The sequence below is a fragment of the Perca flavescens genome, chromosome 23 (genome assembly GCF_004354835.1).
Source record: "Perca flavescens isolate YP-PL-M2 chromosome 23, PFLA_1.0, whole genome shotgun sequence".
NCBI lineage: Eukaryota > Metazoa > Chordata > Actinopteri > Perciformes > Percidae > Perca > Perca flavescens.
This window is the reverse complement of record NC_041353.1, coordinates 9,589,163-9,605,385: the sequence shown is the minus strand read 5'-3', so window position 1 is coordinate 9,605,385 and position 16,223 is coordinate 9,589,163. Positions and strand designations below refer to the sequence as shown.

Genomic DNA, 16,223 nt, shown 5'->3' with positions numbered 1-16,223 from the left:
CCGGTTAACATTTTCAAAATAAGACCAGCACCGGAGGGTGGAAAATAAATAGGTATATGTAACGTTACTGTGCAATTTTAGGTAATTTGACTTTAACGTTACTTGAGTATTTCCATTCCTTACTGCTTTATGTCTCTACTCCATTACATTTCAGAGGGAAATTTTGTACTTTACGCCACTTTTTTCGACAGCTATAGTTAGTAATTTTGCAAATTGAGCTTTTACATATGATCACTTTATAAATGAAATTACAAAGTAGGCCTAATGCATTAGTAATAATAATCAAATAATATAATATATGATGATATAACTCCGACATGGATCTTTCTGAAGGACTTATACTTTTTGTAATGGAGTATTTCTAAATTGTTGTATGGCTACATTATTTAAAGCTGCAGTATTATTATTATTATTATTATTATTATTATTATTATTTTTGGCGTCATTGGGTAAAACATCCATAATAATCTTTCAGCATATTGTAATTCAAGTGGTCTGAGAGAAAACTAGACTTCTCCACTTCCTCTTGGCTCTGGTCAAAAATTCTCTAGAACTTCTAAACCATCTCTGCTTTGGCCAATCACAGGTCATTTCAGAGAGAGAGAGAGAGAGAGAGAGAGAGAGAGAGAGAGAGAGAGAGAGAGAGAGAGAGAGAGAGAGAGAGAGAGAGAGAGAGAGAGAGAGAGAGAGAGAGAGAATAACCATGATGTCAGACTATAACAACACCTTGGTAGACAACTAGCAGTTGAATTGAGATATGTTAATTGAAATATTTAAGAAAAGTTAGCTTCATGTAAACTATGGAGAGGCCTGGCTATCTGACGTCACATCCTTTAAAAAGTTTTTCTCACTTTATCCTGAGGCCCCCTATAGGCACTGGTTCCCACTATGATGTCTGGGGCCCTAGACAGGCTTCTAGGGGGCGTCAGTAAAATGAGGATTAGTGTGATTTCTCTTAAACTCCATAAAAGTAAGGCCCCTACCTTCTAGGTGAGGTTGTGCTAGTGGTGCATACAGACCGACTGACACTTGGGGGGGTCTGGGGTAGTTGCCTGCTTGGTAATCCAGTCTTAATTAAAGTTTTAAATATACCAATCTATGGCAATGGAGTTCATAAATTCATTTATTCAATTATTGAGGCACATGTTTAGCTACAAACTAAAGTGGTGTTGTAAGATAGCTTGTTTCCACATGCCAAAAAACCTATCAATGATAATGACAGTATGTAAACACAAATTCAGACTTAGGCGCCTTTTTGGTTAAAAGTTAAAAACCGTCTAATGTTTCTTGTCATTAACCTCCTTTAATGTAAATATAGTCTTTCTTTACTCATGCAGAAGCCATAAACTAATTCTGCCATGTGAATGGAGATATACCCAAACATATATATTTAAAACATTATAACTTAATTGCTATTTTTGCATCATCACGAGGTTAGAGAGGACGTGAGAACTGTCCATAAATTGGAACAAATATTTCCCTTAACTGGAACATAAACACTTAAAACAAATAGTATAACTATTGTAACTATTAATTAAATTCTGTACAATTTTAAAGGACCAGCTGACCCATTTTACATAACCATATTTTTTCACTCTAAAATGAACTTGATGTATTGTCAGGGCAGCACCAATATAGATATTTTATTGAAAGGTAGACACATACCAAAAGAGAGATCTCAGTACTGCAACGTTAAAAACAGAAAAGCTTGGTTTCATGTACACAACTGAAGCTGCACAGTTTACGCGGAAAAAAAACCTGCAGTTGGAACCTAGCCTCATGTCAGCCCAGTTCCTTATTTGACTGCTGGACACACCTCAGAGTTTAATCTCTCAGTAAATTTGGTCTCTAGCACAGGAGGACATGTATGTCTTCCTGCTCTGCAGATGGTTAGGGGAAGTTTGGTCAGAGATCACACACCAACACGTCTATGCCTCACACACCTTGAGAAGATGCTATTCTGCATGTAGTAACCGGCTACAGGAGGAAACAACAAGGTGGTGGGGGTGGGGTGCAAGTAACGGCAAGAACATTTTTTTTTTTTTTTTTTTTGGGGGCTTTTGAGGGATTAGCCTCTGATTAATCTAAACTCCAGACAGATTAGATTCATCAAAGGCTATAGGGCCCCTTACCACAGAGAAGTGACAAGAAAAAAAAATTCATTACATTGCATAATCAATGAAAAATGTTCTGCCTGTTCTTTATTATACATCAAAAATCAAATATTTAATTTCACAAAGCACCAACTGTATTTCTTTATTAGAGCGGGGCTAAATGTTTTAGCATCAAGAGCTTGATTTAATCACAATCTGGTTTCAGAAATGTTTTCTCTGGAACCCTTTCACCACCTTTCTTTCATCCATTCACAGAAGATGCCCCCCTTTTTAAAAGTAATCATTATGATAATCTTGATCATTGACCTTATCCTCGATTGATGGGTGAGCATTCTGATCCCCCTATTTTCTTTGAAATCACCGTTATCATTCCTTACGTGATACATTCTTTCCAAATGTCTCCAAAAGCTCAAGCTGCATGTATCTGGTGAAATTTAGTTTGAACGTAATACTGCAGAAAACTAAAATCCCAAAGCCCTACTTTAGTGTATCAAAAAGGTAGATAATGTATGTACTCATCATAGGTGTTTGAATATTTCAGTAGTAGCAGGAAATAAACAGTTGACAGCATACATTTCCAACACATATTATTATTTAAGATTTTAGATGTGCAGCAGCTACTGACATCAGTAGTCCAACTCAAAATGCAGGTCTATTTAATATTCAAGGACAAATAAAGTAATAAACAGGGTTTAGCACTGAATACAATCAATCTTAATGAAACCCCCCTGCATATGTATGCTGATATTAAACATAAAAACATTATTAAAGGTCCTATGACATGCTGCTTTTTGGATGCTTTTATATAGGCCTTAATGGTCCCCTAATACTGTATCTGAAGTCTCTTTCCCGAAATTCAGCCTTGGTGCAGAATTACAGCCACTTAGTATGTGCCATTTCTGTGTCTGTAGCTTTAAATGCTATTGAAGAGGAGAGGGCGGGGGGGGAAATTCTCTGGGCGGGCAAAGCAGAGAAAGGGGAGGTAACCTTGCTCCTTATGACCTCATAAGGAGAAGATTCCAGATCGGCCCATCTGAGCTTTCATTTTCTCAAAGGCAGAGCCGGATACCCAGGGCTCGGTTTACACCTATCACCATTTCTAGCCACTGGGGGACCATAGGCAGGCTGGGGGAACTCATATTAATGTTAAAAAACCTCATAAAGTAAAATTGTCATGCCATGGGACCTTTAAATTCTGTTTTGGGATCTATACACATTAAGTCTGCCTATAAGTATATTATATTATATCTGTATACCCTTTGTATTAGTCAGATCTCTTGTTCTCCCTCTTTCTTTTTTTTTTTTTTTTCCAAAGCACTTCATCTCCCAGAGCTCCTTCTTTTTAGCACCTGTGTGGTGGGCGAAGTTAAAGTGTCAGGACTCAGTAATCATGCATAGATCAAGGTTGTTGTAATCCTCCTTGCTCACGTTGGATTTTAATCCCATTTATTTATATAACATACAACATGTGTAGTTACCATTTTACCACCCCTAGCCATCCGAGGAGAGCGATCTTCTTTTGGAATTTCCTCTTTGAGCTTCATTCACTTTTTTCTTTCTGTCATTAATTTTTTTTTAGGAGGGTTTTCCTTATCTTCATATGGAGCTTGGGCTGGGAGCTGCTGTTGCTGCGGTTGAGACATCGACCCCACCAACATAATGTCTACATTTGTAGTCACGCCTTCACACAAACAGCAACAACTGGCGACCTTTATACTCTCCAAATATGACCACAATGTTGATTTTCCTCCCCTTCACCCCTGTGAACTCAGTCAGTGACATGTGGGAGACAGGGACCAGTCTTCCAGCGAATAGCTGGGATAAAAAAAAAAAGTCTGGTTCTTTTTTATCCCCGGTTGGACCCTGTAATATTGTACAAGAAGCCTTTAAGAGTCAGCAGCATCACCTCACTTCCAGGTGGCGGCAGCGGGGCGAGTGCCTGCACTCCCCTTGGTGCCCCTCGTCCCCATGGACTGACTCGAGCGGCTCCGCAGGTCTCGCTCGGCATTCTCGCTCTGCGTTTGCTCCTCGTCGTACCTGGTGACACGCAGAGGCAATCGGAGACAGACAGAGTGTTTAAACAGAATTCTTCACCTCTCTGGTACTTCCTGACAACATTCCTTTGATAGCTCAGTTGGTAGAGTGGAGGACTGTAGTGGAAATACCAGGCACATGATCCACGTGATCATCATTCTGAACTCAGTACTCCACCTACTAAATCATAACGAGTTGGGAAAGAGGTTGTCTGACAATAGGTGCCCCATTCTAAACACAATAGTGAGGGTAGTGTGTGCTTTAGCACCTTGTTTACACAATCCCGTCTATGGAAATGCAATTCAGACATGTGGAACCTGTCCGTTGGTCAGTTCATGCACCCATTCAATAGCTCAGTTGGTAGAGTGGAGGACTGTAGTTGAAATACCGGGCATCCTTAGGTTGCTGGCTCAAATCTGGCTTGAAGGAATAACTTTTATATGTTTAAACCTATAGTCCACAGTCACACATACTGTTCAACAGCAATTGCGAACCTGATTATAACCATTCTTACTGCATATGACATTTACACAAAATAATTAACAGAGGCATTGATTAATATAGATACTGTGCTCATTTAGCTACAGTTTGAATGAGCAGGTTAGGGGAGCATAAAACTTCATGTTATGTCACTATTTGTCATGTTACAACAGCTGTATTGCAGCGGATGAACAACAGACATACAGTATGTATGTCTTTTTGCGACAATAAGGTGGAAGTCCACATGATCGTCATTCTGACCTCGATACTCCACCTAAGAAAAACGAGTTGTGAAAGAGGTTGTCTGACAATAGGTGCCCCATTCTAAACACAATAGTAAGGGTAGTATGTGCTTTAGCACCTTGTTTACACACACAAGTCTATGGAAACACAATTCAGATATGTTGAGCCTGTCTGTTATTGTTCGCTAGGTACATAACCCTTCGATAGCTCAGTTGGTAGAGCGGAGGACTGTAGTGGTAATAACAGGCATCCTTAGGTTGCTGGTTCAAATCTGGCTTGAAGGAAAGACTTTTATATGTTTAAACCTATAGTCCACAGTCAAACATACTGTTCAACAGCAATTGCGAACCTGATTATAACCATTCTTACTGCATACGACATTTACACAAAATAATTAAAAGAGGCATTGATTAATATAGATACTGTGCTCATTTAGCTACAGTTTGAATGAGCAGGTTAGGGGAGCATAAAACTTCATGTTATGTCAGTATTTGTCATGTTACAACAGCTGTATTGCAGCGGATGAACAACAGACATACAGTATGTATGTCTTTTTGCGACAATAAGGTGGAAGTCCACATGATCGTCATTCTGACCTCGATACTCCACCTAAGAAAAACGAGTTGTGAAAGAGGTTGTCTGACAATAGGTGCCCCATTCTAAACACAATAGTATGGGTAGTGTGTGCTTTAGCACCTTGTTTACACACACAAGTCTATGGAAACACAATTCAGATATGTTGAGCCTGTCTGTTATTGTTCGCTAGATACATAACCTTCGATAGCTCAGTTGGTAGAGCGGAGGACTGTAGTGGCAATACCAGGCATCCTTAGGTCGCTGGTTCAAATCCGGCTTGAAGGAGTAATCTTTTAGCTAGCATATACAAATGTTGCTGGCATACTGTCTGTACATTCTTATTATTCATTTATGTCACTTAAAACTGTAGTTCATGTTGCAGCAGTTACATGCAAAGTGTATATATTATATTACACAGCTACAGCATGTGTAAAACATTATCCAAATTTGCCTTGATAAGAATCTGGTTCTGCTAAAGATAATGGAAAAAAAATATGTGGGGTTAACAATTCTCAACAGCACAATGATAGAGACCAGGGAGAATAACAAGTGGATCAGACCTGGAAAACAACAAGTTAAAAGTTTGTCTAAACATATTTGCACAATTAATTATTGTGGAGAAAAACTTGTTTAAGCTCTATATCAGATAGTTCACTAAGGTTAACAACTGTTTTGAGAGCGACAGAAAACTAGCATAGGCTGTTTAGGAAAGAGTGCAGAGTGTATCTTATTTAATGAAATACTGTAATATTTCAGGAATATCTGCGCCAAAAACATACTAATACTGCAAACACTAGAATCTTTGCATGTGAAGACAGAGATATCACTATGTGACTCTAAGGAATTCCTTCAAGCTGGATTTGAACCAGCAATTTCTGACATAACCACTACAAGTCCTCCGCTCTACCAACTGAGCTACCAAAGGGAAATGCAGTTTTACACATACAACAGACTATATGTTTCCCAATGCCTATGAGCCCCTACTTTGAACTGTAGTGTTGGTGTAGTGTACAGAAGGTAGTAAGAGCCAGCTGAGGCAGAGAAAGAGGGGTAACATAGTAATGTCCTCCCTCTGGTTGCTATTACATAGACTCAATATGTAAACAAGGTGCTAAAGCACACACTACCCTCATTATTTTGTTTAGAATGGGGCACCAACTGTCAGACGACGTCTGAGTGTATTGCATAAGTATGATCCACCGATCTGTTAGATCACAACACCCACCCATCCATAGGTCAGTTGTTAGGGTGGAGGGCTGTAGTAGACAGATCACGAGCTACAAACCTAAAGCCCCCCACTCCATTAACAACCTGTGCTTGGCAAACAGACTGAACGGGTGTTACTGCTGCTTTAAGAGACACTGGTACGCTGGCCGATCCCTATAGCCCCAGACAAAAAGCTTTTGAAACACTCGCCTCTGGCAGGAGGCTGCGGTCTACCACGAACCAAAACCTTACGCCACAAGAACAATTTCTCTTGACTGCAGTGGGCCTCAGCAACAAGGCCCGGGAACCCCACTGACAGTCCCACCCATAGTCACTAAGCTGACAAGGCACTAAACTGTACAGCCCTACATCTTTCTAAAACAGTTATATTGTACATATTTGTTATTTTGTTGTAGTGTCTTTTTTAAGACACTTTTAGTATAATATATCTATTTTGAGTACTTTGAGTACTTTGCTTTGTTTTTTTATTCCCTTTTTAATGTCTATTTTATGCACCAAATACACCAAGGCAAATTCCTTGCAAGTGAAAACTGACTTTGGTAATGATATTGATAATAATAAAGACTGTAAGATGTAATGGGTTTTGTTCCACAACACACAGTGAAAAGTAGCTCCTTCAACATGTTCCATAACACAGTTAAAAGCCACTCCTTCGCGCCAGATTTGAACCAGCGACCTAAGGATGCCTATCGTACCCTCTACAGTCCTCCACTCTACCAACTGAGCTATCGAAGGGCCTGAGAGTTGTCAAAAATAGATAACACATTGAGACTAGTAACTGTAGAAGATACACTTTCACTTTTGACTGCTGTATTTAGCAGCTGTGTGACATTACTTGGCCGTTAGAGGTTGCTGAGTTGGTCTGAATGTGAAAAGGTAAATTTTAATGTCACTCACAGGACTTGATAGTTGCCCAGGGCCTCACGGGGCGGGCTGCGATTCCAACGGCAGTCTGGGATTTCCCCATTGGGCGTTACGATATTGAGGGTGTCGTTGATGAGGTTGTACTTCAGGATGCGGTCGTTGGCTGTGCTGGAGGTCAGTGACGGAGAGGCATTGACCTGAGAATGACACAGATCAAAAGAAAGTGACATTTATATTTGAAGAGAAGGTTGGATCCAAACAGGTCTGAGCACATTATTTCATTTCAAATTCTTCCTATCCCCATATAGAAGCTCTTATGAGGAAATTCTGCTAAGGTGCTATAACAGCTGTGCTCATGAACATACATTCAAAGAGGAAGTGCCAAGAGGGAGATGAAGCAGCAACTTTGATATCAACACACACTTAATTCCTTGAGTAGAGAAAGGAGTTTAACTAAGTTTAGAATAATGAACAAAGGAAAGTGTTCTTGACTAGGTTTGTGGCACATGTTTTTTCAGTCCCTCACTGAGGACCGTCTATGTCCTACAACCAACTTTATGTCACCCAAAATAGATCAGATTGGTGTCTGAAATAGACCCAGCCTGGAAACCCAGTAACTCATTGTACGGCTGTTAAAATGAGTACAGTAAAATATGCCACATAACAAGCACAGTACACACACACACACACACACACACACACACACACACACACACACACACACACACACACACACACACACACACACACACAGGGATCGTGGAGTCACTGTCATGTCATGGTAATCTTTGGGCTTGGCAAAAAAATGCAAAAGGAAAAGGCAAGAAAAACAGATTTGTTTTACACAGCAGAGGTTCATTTTTAGTAAATTAAAAGCTCAATTTTGTGTGACTTGTAGGTGTCTATTCATGTAAAAACTCCTGGTAAACTACTTACCTCAATAAGCCATGGCTTGAGCTTGTCATCAATAATGATGTCATACCCGTAACACTCAAAACAGTGCTTGTCATTGTTCATCACAGGCTGGGAGACAGAAAAAACAGACAAGGAATTAGGAAGAGGAATTGACCTACATTGTCAGAGATTATGATATATTGGGCTGTAAATCGGTAAAGAGGACCATGAGTTTGCGCTGTTTTTAGCGGTTGTTTCTGTAATTTTAAGCCAAGATAGGCTGGTTGTCAGTCGGGTATAGACCTCCGTGTTAGCACGGGCTTTTATGACTATCAACATAGCCAGCATCTAACGTTAGCTACTCCGCTGTGCTGTGGAGTAATGTCTGGCTATGTAAGACTAGCGTCTAGCAACATTGATGCTGTGTTCTCAACCTGGCAACATGGAGTCTGGGGAGGAGGGAGTGGGGGAGACGACTCTGTCCAGTATTTTGAATTTGGACTGCAGTAACTATTTTAAACGCTAGCTGTCAGCATTATATATTGGACCTTTAAATGGGACTAAGAGAGAGATTCGACGCATGGTGCAACGACAATCACCTGAAGGTCAATATCTGCTAAACTAAAACAGCTTGTGGTGGACTTTCAGAGGAACAGGACAGAACACAAAGTTGTAGCCTTGACAGTAGAAGGTGCTTGAAATATAGACGTTGCTATTGGACAACATGTTCCATAACACAGTTAAAAGCCACTCCTTCGAGCCGGATTTGAACCAGCAACCTAAGGATGCCTGGTAATGCCACTACAGTCCTCCGCTCTACCAACTGAGCTATCGAAGGGAGTCAAGCCATCATCATAGATTAGTAGGGCTATTTCTACTAACTGTGACTACCAGCTATTTTATTTTTGGCGAAATGGAAGTTATCACTATATTGACACTATATTTTTGAATTTTTACAGAGGACTAAAACGTGGGGTATACTCACCGCAGCCGACCTGTCGAGCGCCAGTGTGACGTCATGGGAGCGCTGTAACTGTTTATACTCGTGCGTGGTGGTCGCGACACTAGTTGCAGTCTTCTTCTGAACAGAGGTGGCGCTAATGAGGAAAGGCTACCGACTTTGCTATTTCCACGGACTAAAAGAAGAAGATAAAGGTAAACGGCCGAACTGGCAGCAGCATTGACGACAATGCTTCGATTTGATTCCATGACCTACTTCATCGGATCAAGCCTTTCATTCACCATAAAAGAACTCATCTTAACCCAGTAAGTTTACAAGAGAGACTTGCAGTAACTCTGAGAGTCCTGGCATCCGGTTGCCCAGTAGCTCATTCATGCTTTCTGTTTCCGCTTTGTCACGCGCCGCTGAAAAAAATAAGTGGTACGCGCCCTCTGGTCACGCACTCAAAATCCTGGCGTGCCAATGAGATCTACGTTATTTTGACGTAACATTGGCGCGCGCCAGCTCGGCTGCGGCGACTGTAAAACGGCCCTAAGAGAGAACTTTAGCGCATGGTGCAATGACAATCACCTGAAGGTCAACATCTGCAAAACCAAAACAGCTTGTGGTGGACTTTCATAGGAACAGGATAGAACACAAAGTTGTAGCCTTGACAGTAGACGGTGTTTGAAATATAGACGTTGCTATTGGACAACATGTTCCATAACACAGTTAAAAGCCACTCCTTCGAGCCGGATTTGAACCAGCGACCTAAGGATGCCTGGTAATGCCACTACAGTCCTCCGCTCTACCAACTGAGCTATCGAAGGGAGTCAAGTCATCACAATACATTAGTAGGACCATTTCTACTAACTGTGACTACCAGCTATTTATCACCAATGGTTGTACCGTAAGTGTATCATGGTGCAATGACAATCACCTGAAGGTCAACATCTGCAAAACTAAAACAGCTTGTGGTGGACTTTCATAGGAACAGGATAGAACACAAAGTTGTAGCCTTGACAGTAGACGGTGATTGAAATATAGATGTTTCCATTGGACAACATGTTCCATAACACAGTTAAAAGCCATTCCTTTGAGCCAGATTTGAACCAGCAACCTAAGGATGCCTGGTAATGCCACTACAGTCCTCCACTCTACCAACTGAGCTATCGAAGGGAGTCAAGCCATCATCATAGATTAGTAGGACTATTTCTACTAACTGTGACTACCAGCTATTTATCACCAATGGTCATACTGTCACAAATGATGTCATGACACAAACTCTTTTGAAATGTAGTCAATTCAGAGGCAAAGAAATCCCTGCAGCTACATCAGTATAACTATCAATATAGTGGGGGAGGTGCTATTGCAACATGTTCCACATCACACCGTTAAATATCACTCCTAAAGATGTCTAGTATTTCTGTGATGTCAGTAAGGGTGTAGGTGTATTGGTCACATATTCAATTTTGGGAAAAAAAGATTCTTACAGCCACGGCCTTCAATGACTGCACCACGATCCAGTGGATCTGGTCAAACAGTCGGCTGGTCACCTCCTTCCCTCGGGTGCTCTCTAGGTACAAACGGAGGTTACTGACCGTCCACTTGCCTCCGTGGACGTGGTTGTAGTCATCCTGCGTTAAAGGTACACAATCTAACTAGATATTGAAATTTGTTTTTTTCTTTTGTTCTGTTGCAAAAAGATGTACAGCTTTGAGAGGAATATAATTACCTGAAATCTATCAGTCAGTGTCTTTGGCTCTAGTCAGCATCAATTTGTAAAACTATAAATGTAGCCAATAACACTTGAAAAATATAACCTGTTTCAATTTAAAGAGGCAATCCGCAGATTTCACACATGAACATCAGTAAACTCGTCATGAGGAGTAGTACTGAGCCTGTGAAAACAGTTGTGTAATGTAAAATTTTTGACAGAAAGCCAAATGTTACAAATTTGAGGCATGGGGGGTATTTACATTTAGGGAGGGTCTAATGACTATTAATTTGTGGGAAGGAAACATAGGGTGCAGGAGATTGACCCATAATTGGGAAGTCAGGAAGTCCGGATATTGTGGCCACTGCTACTTCATGGCACTTTATGATAGTGCAATACTGAATTGGCGGAATACCCCTTTAAAACAAAATGATCTATTGGTAATATCTACTAGCCATACAAGACAAGATGCAGACTTACCCCATGTTTTTGGATGGCCACATTAGTGAGGTGAACAAACATGTTTTCCAGTTCACTGGTGCTGGGTGTGTACTTGACTGTGCAGAACCTACAGAAGCCGAGCTTGTACCTAAGGATCAAACCACAGAGAGGGTTCATCAGGGCCGCAACAAACGATTAGCGTCCTTTTTTGATTTAGCTGCCTGCTGTTTTCTCAATAAATACATGTCTTCGAATTGTTTATTCGACCAACAGTCCAAAACCAAAAGATATTCAGTTTACTTTATACTACAAAGAAAAGCATCAAAGTTCAATTATCAATACTTGCCAATAATTTTTTGTCCATCAACTAATATATAAATCTAAACTACTTGTTGCTCTTTTAGACTAAAATAAAAATAATAATGGCTACACAAGGTTTTCTACAATGGCATTTATTTATTACCAAAATCTTTACTGAATGAATAAGTCATGACAAAACTGTTTGGTTTGATTACAGACAAATGCTACAGCAAACCAGCTGTATTCTGTTACACATAGATAATAACACATTGCCTCTAAATGGTGCTAATATTCAACGTAAAAAAGCATATCAATTCAGGGCTTACATATAGCATTTCAGAGGCCGATATGTGGTCACCAGAACGTAGAGACGCAGGTCAAACTTCTTCCCTCCTATCAGTAGAGGATTGTCAATGTACAGGGAGATGACATAGGCCTCCTTGCCACTAGATGCTGCTACAAACCTGGGAGCAGAAAGCAAGAAGCCAAACATCAGCAAATCACAAACAATCATTACCAGTTTAGGATGTTTACTTAGGAATCAAATGCTCATAGGATAGATTATACAGGCCGTCATGTTCAAATACATTCAAAATATCTTACTATTGATGCTCTTTGGTTCATTTTTATTAAAAGAGAAAGAAGGAAGGGAATATACGGCGCCATCCAAATCTCTGTAAAGAGTAACCTTCCTCACAGGAAGTGTTATGATGATGTCTTCGGTAACTCACGTGGAGGTGCGGCTGTCTCTGGACCACTTTTTGATCTGGGACAGTTTATTGATGAGGAAAATGCCTTTGCCCTGAGCCTTCCCGCAGGGCTTCATGATCCAAGTGCTGGATGGGTTCTTGCGATACTCCTCCACAAAGAGATTATAATCGGCGGGGAGCATGAACGTCACAGGAACAAAATCTGCATGAAATATACAGCAAATAGTTAAACATATACAGCTTTGTGAGTAGAGATGTTCATACCGCCTAAAACGCTGGTATCGGTAAGTACTGGAGTTTATGCACCGATCCGATACCACGTAATAAAGCCCTAAAGAAAATCTACATTAAAGTAGTTTATTTATGTTCTTTTTCCGTTATAACTGACTGTCAAACTGGAGAATAAAAGAAAGTTCTGGGGCATTCATTGTTTGTGTTTGTTCATGTTTCACAAAGAGTTTAACCTGAGCCAGACCGACAGCAAAGATAGAAATCATATCACATCCATACAGGGATAGTAGTATACAGCTGTTAAAACATAATAAAATATATGACACTCTGGTATCGGATCGGTACTCGGTATCGGCCGATACGCAAGTTCAGGTATCGGAATCGGTATCGGGAAGGAAAAAAGTGGTATCGGGCCATCTCTACGAAAAGAATGTGTGCATTTCTACACTCTAATGGATACCTAAATAAAGGTATTTCCCGTTCTCGTCCTTCTCTGCTAGCGGACTGCTTTCTTTCTCCAGCTCCTTGCGGTAGCGTTTGATGTTCTTGATCATTAGGTCCTTCCTGGTCAGCTCATAGTGGTTGGGGAAGTGGTTAACCATCTGCTCATCTGACAGGCGGTAGCCGGTGTCCACGCTGAACACATTTCGGATGGTCTGGACGCTCATCCTACATATGGGTACAAATGAACTTGTATTATGGTGATCTGAAGGCTCTGGGTCCAGAAATAAGCTTGGTAATGTATTTATTACTCAAATATTGACATTTATAGGATCAACATGCACTCTATTTGCGGCGTTTGAAATGTGAAAGTCATCAAGTAATAGATGAGTAGATAAGGTACTTGCCCTTTACCAGAATATTTCTAATTTATGCTACTTTATTCTTCTACTCTACTAGATTTTAGAGCCATACTGTACATTTATTTGACAGCTTCAGTCACTGGTTACTTTTTAGATTCATATTTATAATAAACATATGAAAAAAATTATAAAATACAAATACAATACATTTAAAAAAAATTAAACCAGTGGTTTCCAATCTGTTTGGCTTGTGTGACACTTTAAAATAAAGCGGTGTCCAGTTGGGGAACCATTGTCACGTTTCAGATGTCTGTGAGTTGATAGGAGTTTAACCAAAGAGATGTCTTGGATGGTGTCATTTAAATGAGTCCCAAAGACACTATTATTGCCACATCAAATATCTTTTAAAAAAAAAATTTTAAAGTAGGTTTTTTCATGCAGGACCTTTGCTTGTATTTTACATTGTGGTATTCGTACTTTTACTAAAGCAAAGAATGAGTACTTCTTCCACTACTGCCCATTCGGTGATTGCAGAGTACAGTGTCCAAGGATTAAATAGTCAGGTGTAATGTGGATAAGATGTAAACCTACCAGTAGAAATTCCAGTCGTCGTTTTCTGTAACTTGAACCCATTCCCTCTTTTCGAAGTTGTTGATGAGCACTGATTTCTCAATATCTGTCACCCACTTCACCTTACCGGCCATGGTGCCTCCCACTAGGGTGGAGCACAAAACAGATAAACTATCAGGTAAACAGATAGAAACAGATAGGATTGATGATAATACAATGCATAGGGGAAGAGAGAGAGAAAAAAGATAAAACTTGCATGCAGCTACCATGCACCAAAGCAGTCACCTACCTACAAATCAATGTCAGGAAACAGCCAGTCATCAGCATCAGCTAGCCGCCGGGCTGGCTCTGTTAGCAGGCTGCTGAATCCTCCCAGGAGTGCTGCAGAGGCTGGGCGGACATCACCCAGTCAGTGATGCAATCTCACCAGACTGTCATTAGCTAGCTAAACTCATAGCGAGACTCAGCGACAGTTTGTTAGCATCACTGATAGCTCCAGCTAGCATCAAATAATAACTGCTTCCATGTTAGCGGTTTTATTGCTAACAAGGCTACATTTATTGATTTCGGCGTCGTGAAGCTGGACACACAGTGACGAAAAGTCCACCACGGTCAAACTACTCTTCACAATAAAAGTCTTAGTTATTGAAATGTAATATAATATACGTTAACATATAAACATATATTCAACTAATTACATTGTTAAGGGTAATTCTAAAACAAGAAATTCCTCATTAACATGTAACGACGTCGCTATGGGCTTGGTCCTTCCGGGAGAATAACCTAGCAACGGAGGACGCAGTGTCATTACAGGATGTCATTACCACAGCGTACCAGCAGGGGTGAGCATACACATATCTATGAAGTTTTTACTTCATTTATTTTCTATTTATTCTTTGCTGAGCCCTGGCATTTTGTTGTGTTACTTTATTTTGTTTCATTTTTTTATTTTCTGTATATTTTTGTATCTAATTAAAAAATAAGAAATGCATTACTGCTTGTTCCATGGATGTATTATAGACCGTCAAGACACAAAATGCTTACAAAAAGAGGACCTTCTGTTTTTGATCTTCACAATAAAACAACTGTATGGTCAAAATGCTTATGGTTAAAAAAAAAAATCTATGAAAGGTGAGTAATTAACTGCAAGTGTATCTTCTATATATGATGGAGATCCTGTCGCCACGGGGTGGTTTGTCTTAGTATCAGCATGTAAAGGCGTGGCCCTTCATATTTGTGGCAGTTACCTGAGAGCGACGAGATTAAAGGACGCTGCTGTAAGTACAGAAAAAAAACACCTTTATTTCTTTATTGTATTACTTTCAAAGCATTTTCATTATAATGTATTTATGTTTATTACAGGGCGGCGTCTACTTTAATCAACACAACAGGTGGGTTTACTTTCTTTCTTGTTTGATAGTGCATGCACCTGTTTACTGCCTGGGCGGCAGTATTTATATCCGTTTAACATCTAACATAATACTATTCCAACACGATACACTGTTAATTTGTAAATGTACGTAGTCCATTTTAAATTAATTAATATGTGCAGGTTAAATGTATGATCTAATATGTGTGATCTTCAAAACGACCTTTGTTTGCTTTGGGTGAGAAGGATGACTTCATCTCTTTGTTATGACAATATGACAAAGGACTATAGGCTATTACACCAGTAATACTCCAAAACTGTCATCTGGGTTATTATTTTGGAGCCTAACCTATGATTATATTGTTACGGTTCCCACATTTAAGGCTATATTTAGGTGGTATTCTAAATGACATAAATATTATAAACATAAATCAATATAACCTTTTTCTATAGCTATAGTAAATCAACAAACAAATATCTGAAGTCTATAGGTAGATTCTTGGAAGCCAGTGATTTTTTATTTCTTTTCGGTGAAGTAATATAAGAGCAGTTTGGTTGATTTGAGTTATGGAAATTGTGGATTTGCATTGAGGCACACGAGTGCAGATACAACAGGAACTGGTCTGAGGACAGGTGCGCGTAGGAGGGAACACACCTGATTGTTGGGGCAAATAACAAGTCATAAATACAGTAATAAAGGAAGATTAGAT

The 16,223-nt window shown here is 39.9% G+C and overlaps 1 protein-coding gene and 5 non-coding genes across 6 annotated transcripts; 2 read left to right on the top strand and 4 right to left on the bottom strand.

The window, feature by feature from the left end:
* Positions 1-3,254: 3,254 nt before the first annotated feature.
* On the bottom strand, positions 3,255-14,904 carry ttll1 (tubulin tyrosine ligase-like family, member 1). The gene is made up of 11 exons (XM_028570899.1): positions 14,434-14,904; positions 14,166-14,289; positions 13,232-13,440; positions 12,562-12,742; positions 12,157-12,294; positions 11,570-11,678; positions 10,866-11,009; positions 8,475-8,561; positions 7,572-7,735; positions 4,021-4,151; positions 3,255-3,929 (listed from the first exon to the last, which is right to left on the bottom strand). The coding sequence occupies exons 2-10, from the start codon at positions 14,276-14,278 to the stop codon at positions 4,022-4,024; spliced, it is 1,275 nt and encodes a 424-aa protein (XP_028426700.1). The 5' UTR covers positions 14,279-14,289; positions 14,434-14,904; the 3' UTR covers positions 3,255-3,929; position 4,021.
* On the top strand, positions 5,069-5,155 carry trnay-gua (transfer RNA tyrosine (anticodon GUA)). The gene is given in 2 exon segments: positions 5,069-5,105; positions 5,120-5,155. It is a non-coding gene; the product is annotated as a tRNA-Tyr (tRNA).
* Positions 5,646-5,732, top strand: trnay-gua (transfer RNA tyrosine (anticodon GUA)). The gene is given in 2 exon segments: positions 5,646-5,682; positions 5,697-5,732. It is a non-coding gene; the product is annotated as a tRNA-Tyr (tRNA).
* trnay-gua (transfer RNA tyrosine (anticodon GUA)) lies at positions 7,323-7,409 on the bottom strand. Its single transcript is given in 2 exon segments — positions 7,323-7,358; positions 7,373-7,409. It is a non-coding gene; the product is annotated as a tRNA-Tyr (tRNA).
* trnay-gua (transfer RNA tyrosine (anticodon GUA)) lies at positions 9,184-9,270 on the bottom strand. Its single transcript is given in 2 exon segments — positions 9,184-9,219; positions 9,234-9,270. It is a non-coding gene; the product is annotated as a tRNA-Tyr (tRNA).
* Positions 10,116-10,202, bottom strand: trnay-gua (transfer RNA tyrosine (anticodon GUA)). Its single transcript is given in 2 exon segments — positions 10,116-10,151; positions 10,166-10,202. It is a non-coding gene; the product is annotated as a tRNA-Tyr (tRNA).
* Positions 14,905-16,223: the final 1,319 nt, after the last annotated feature.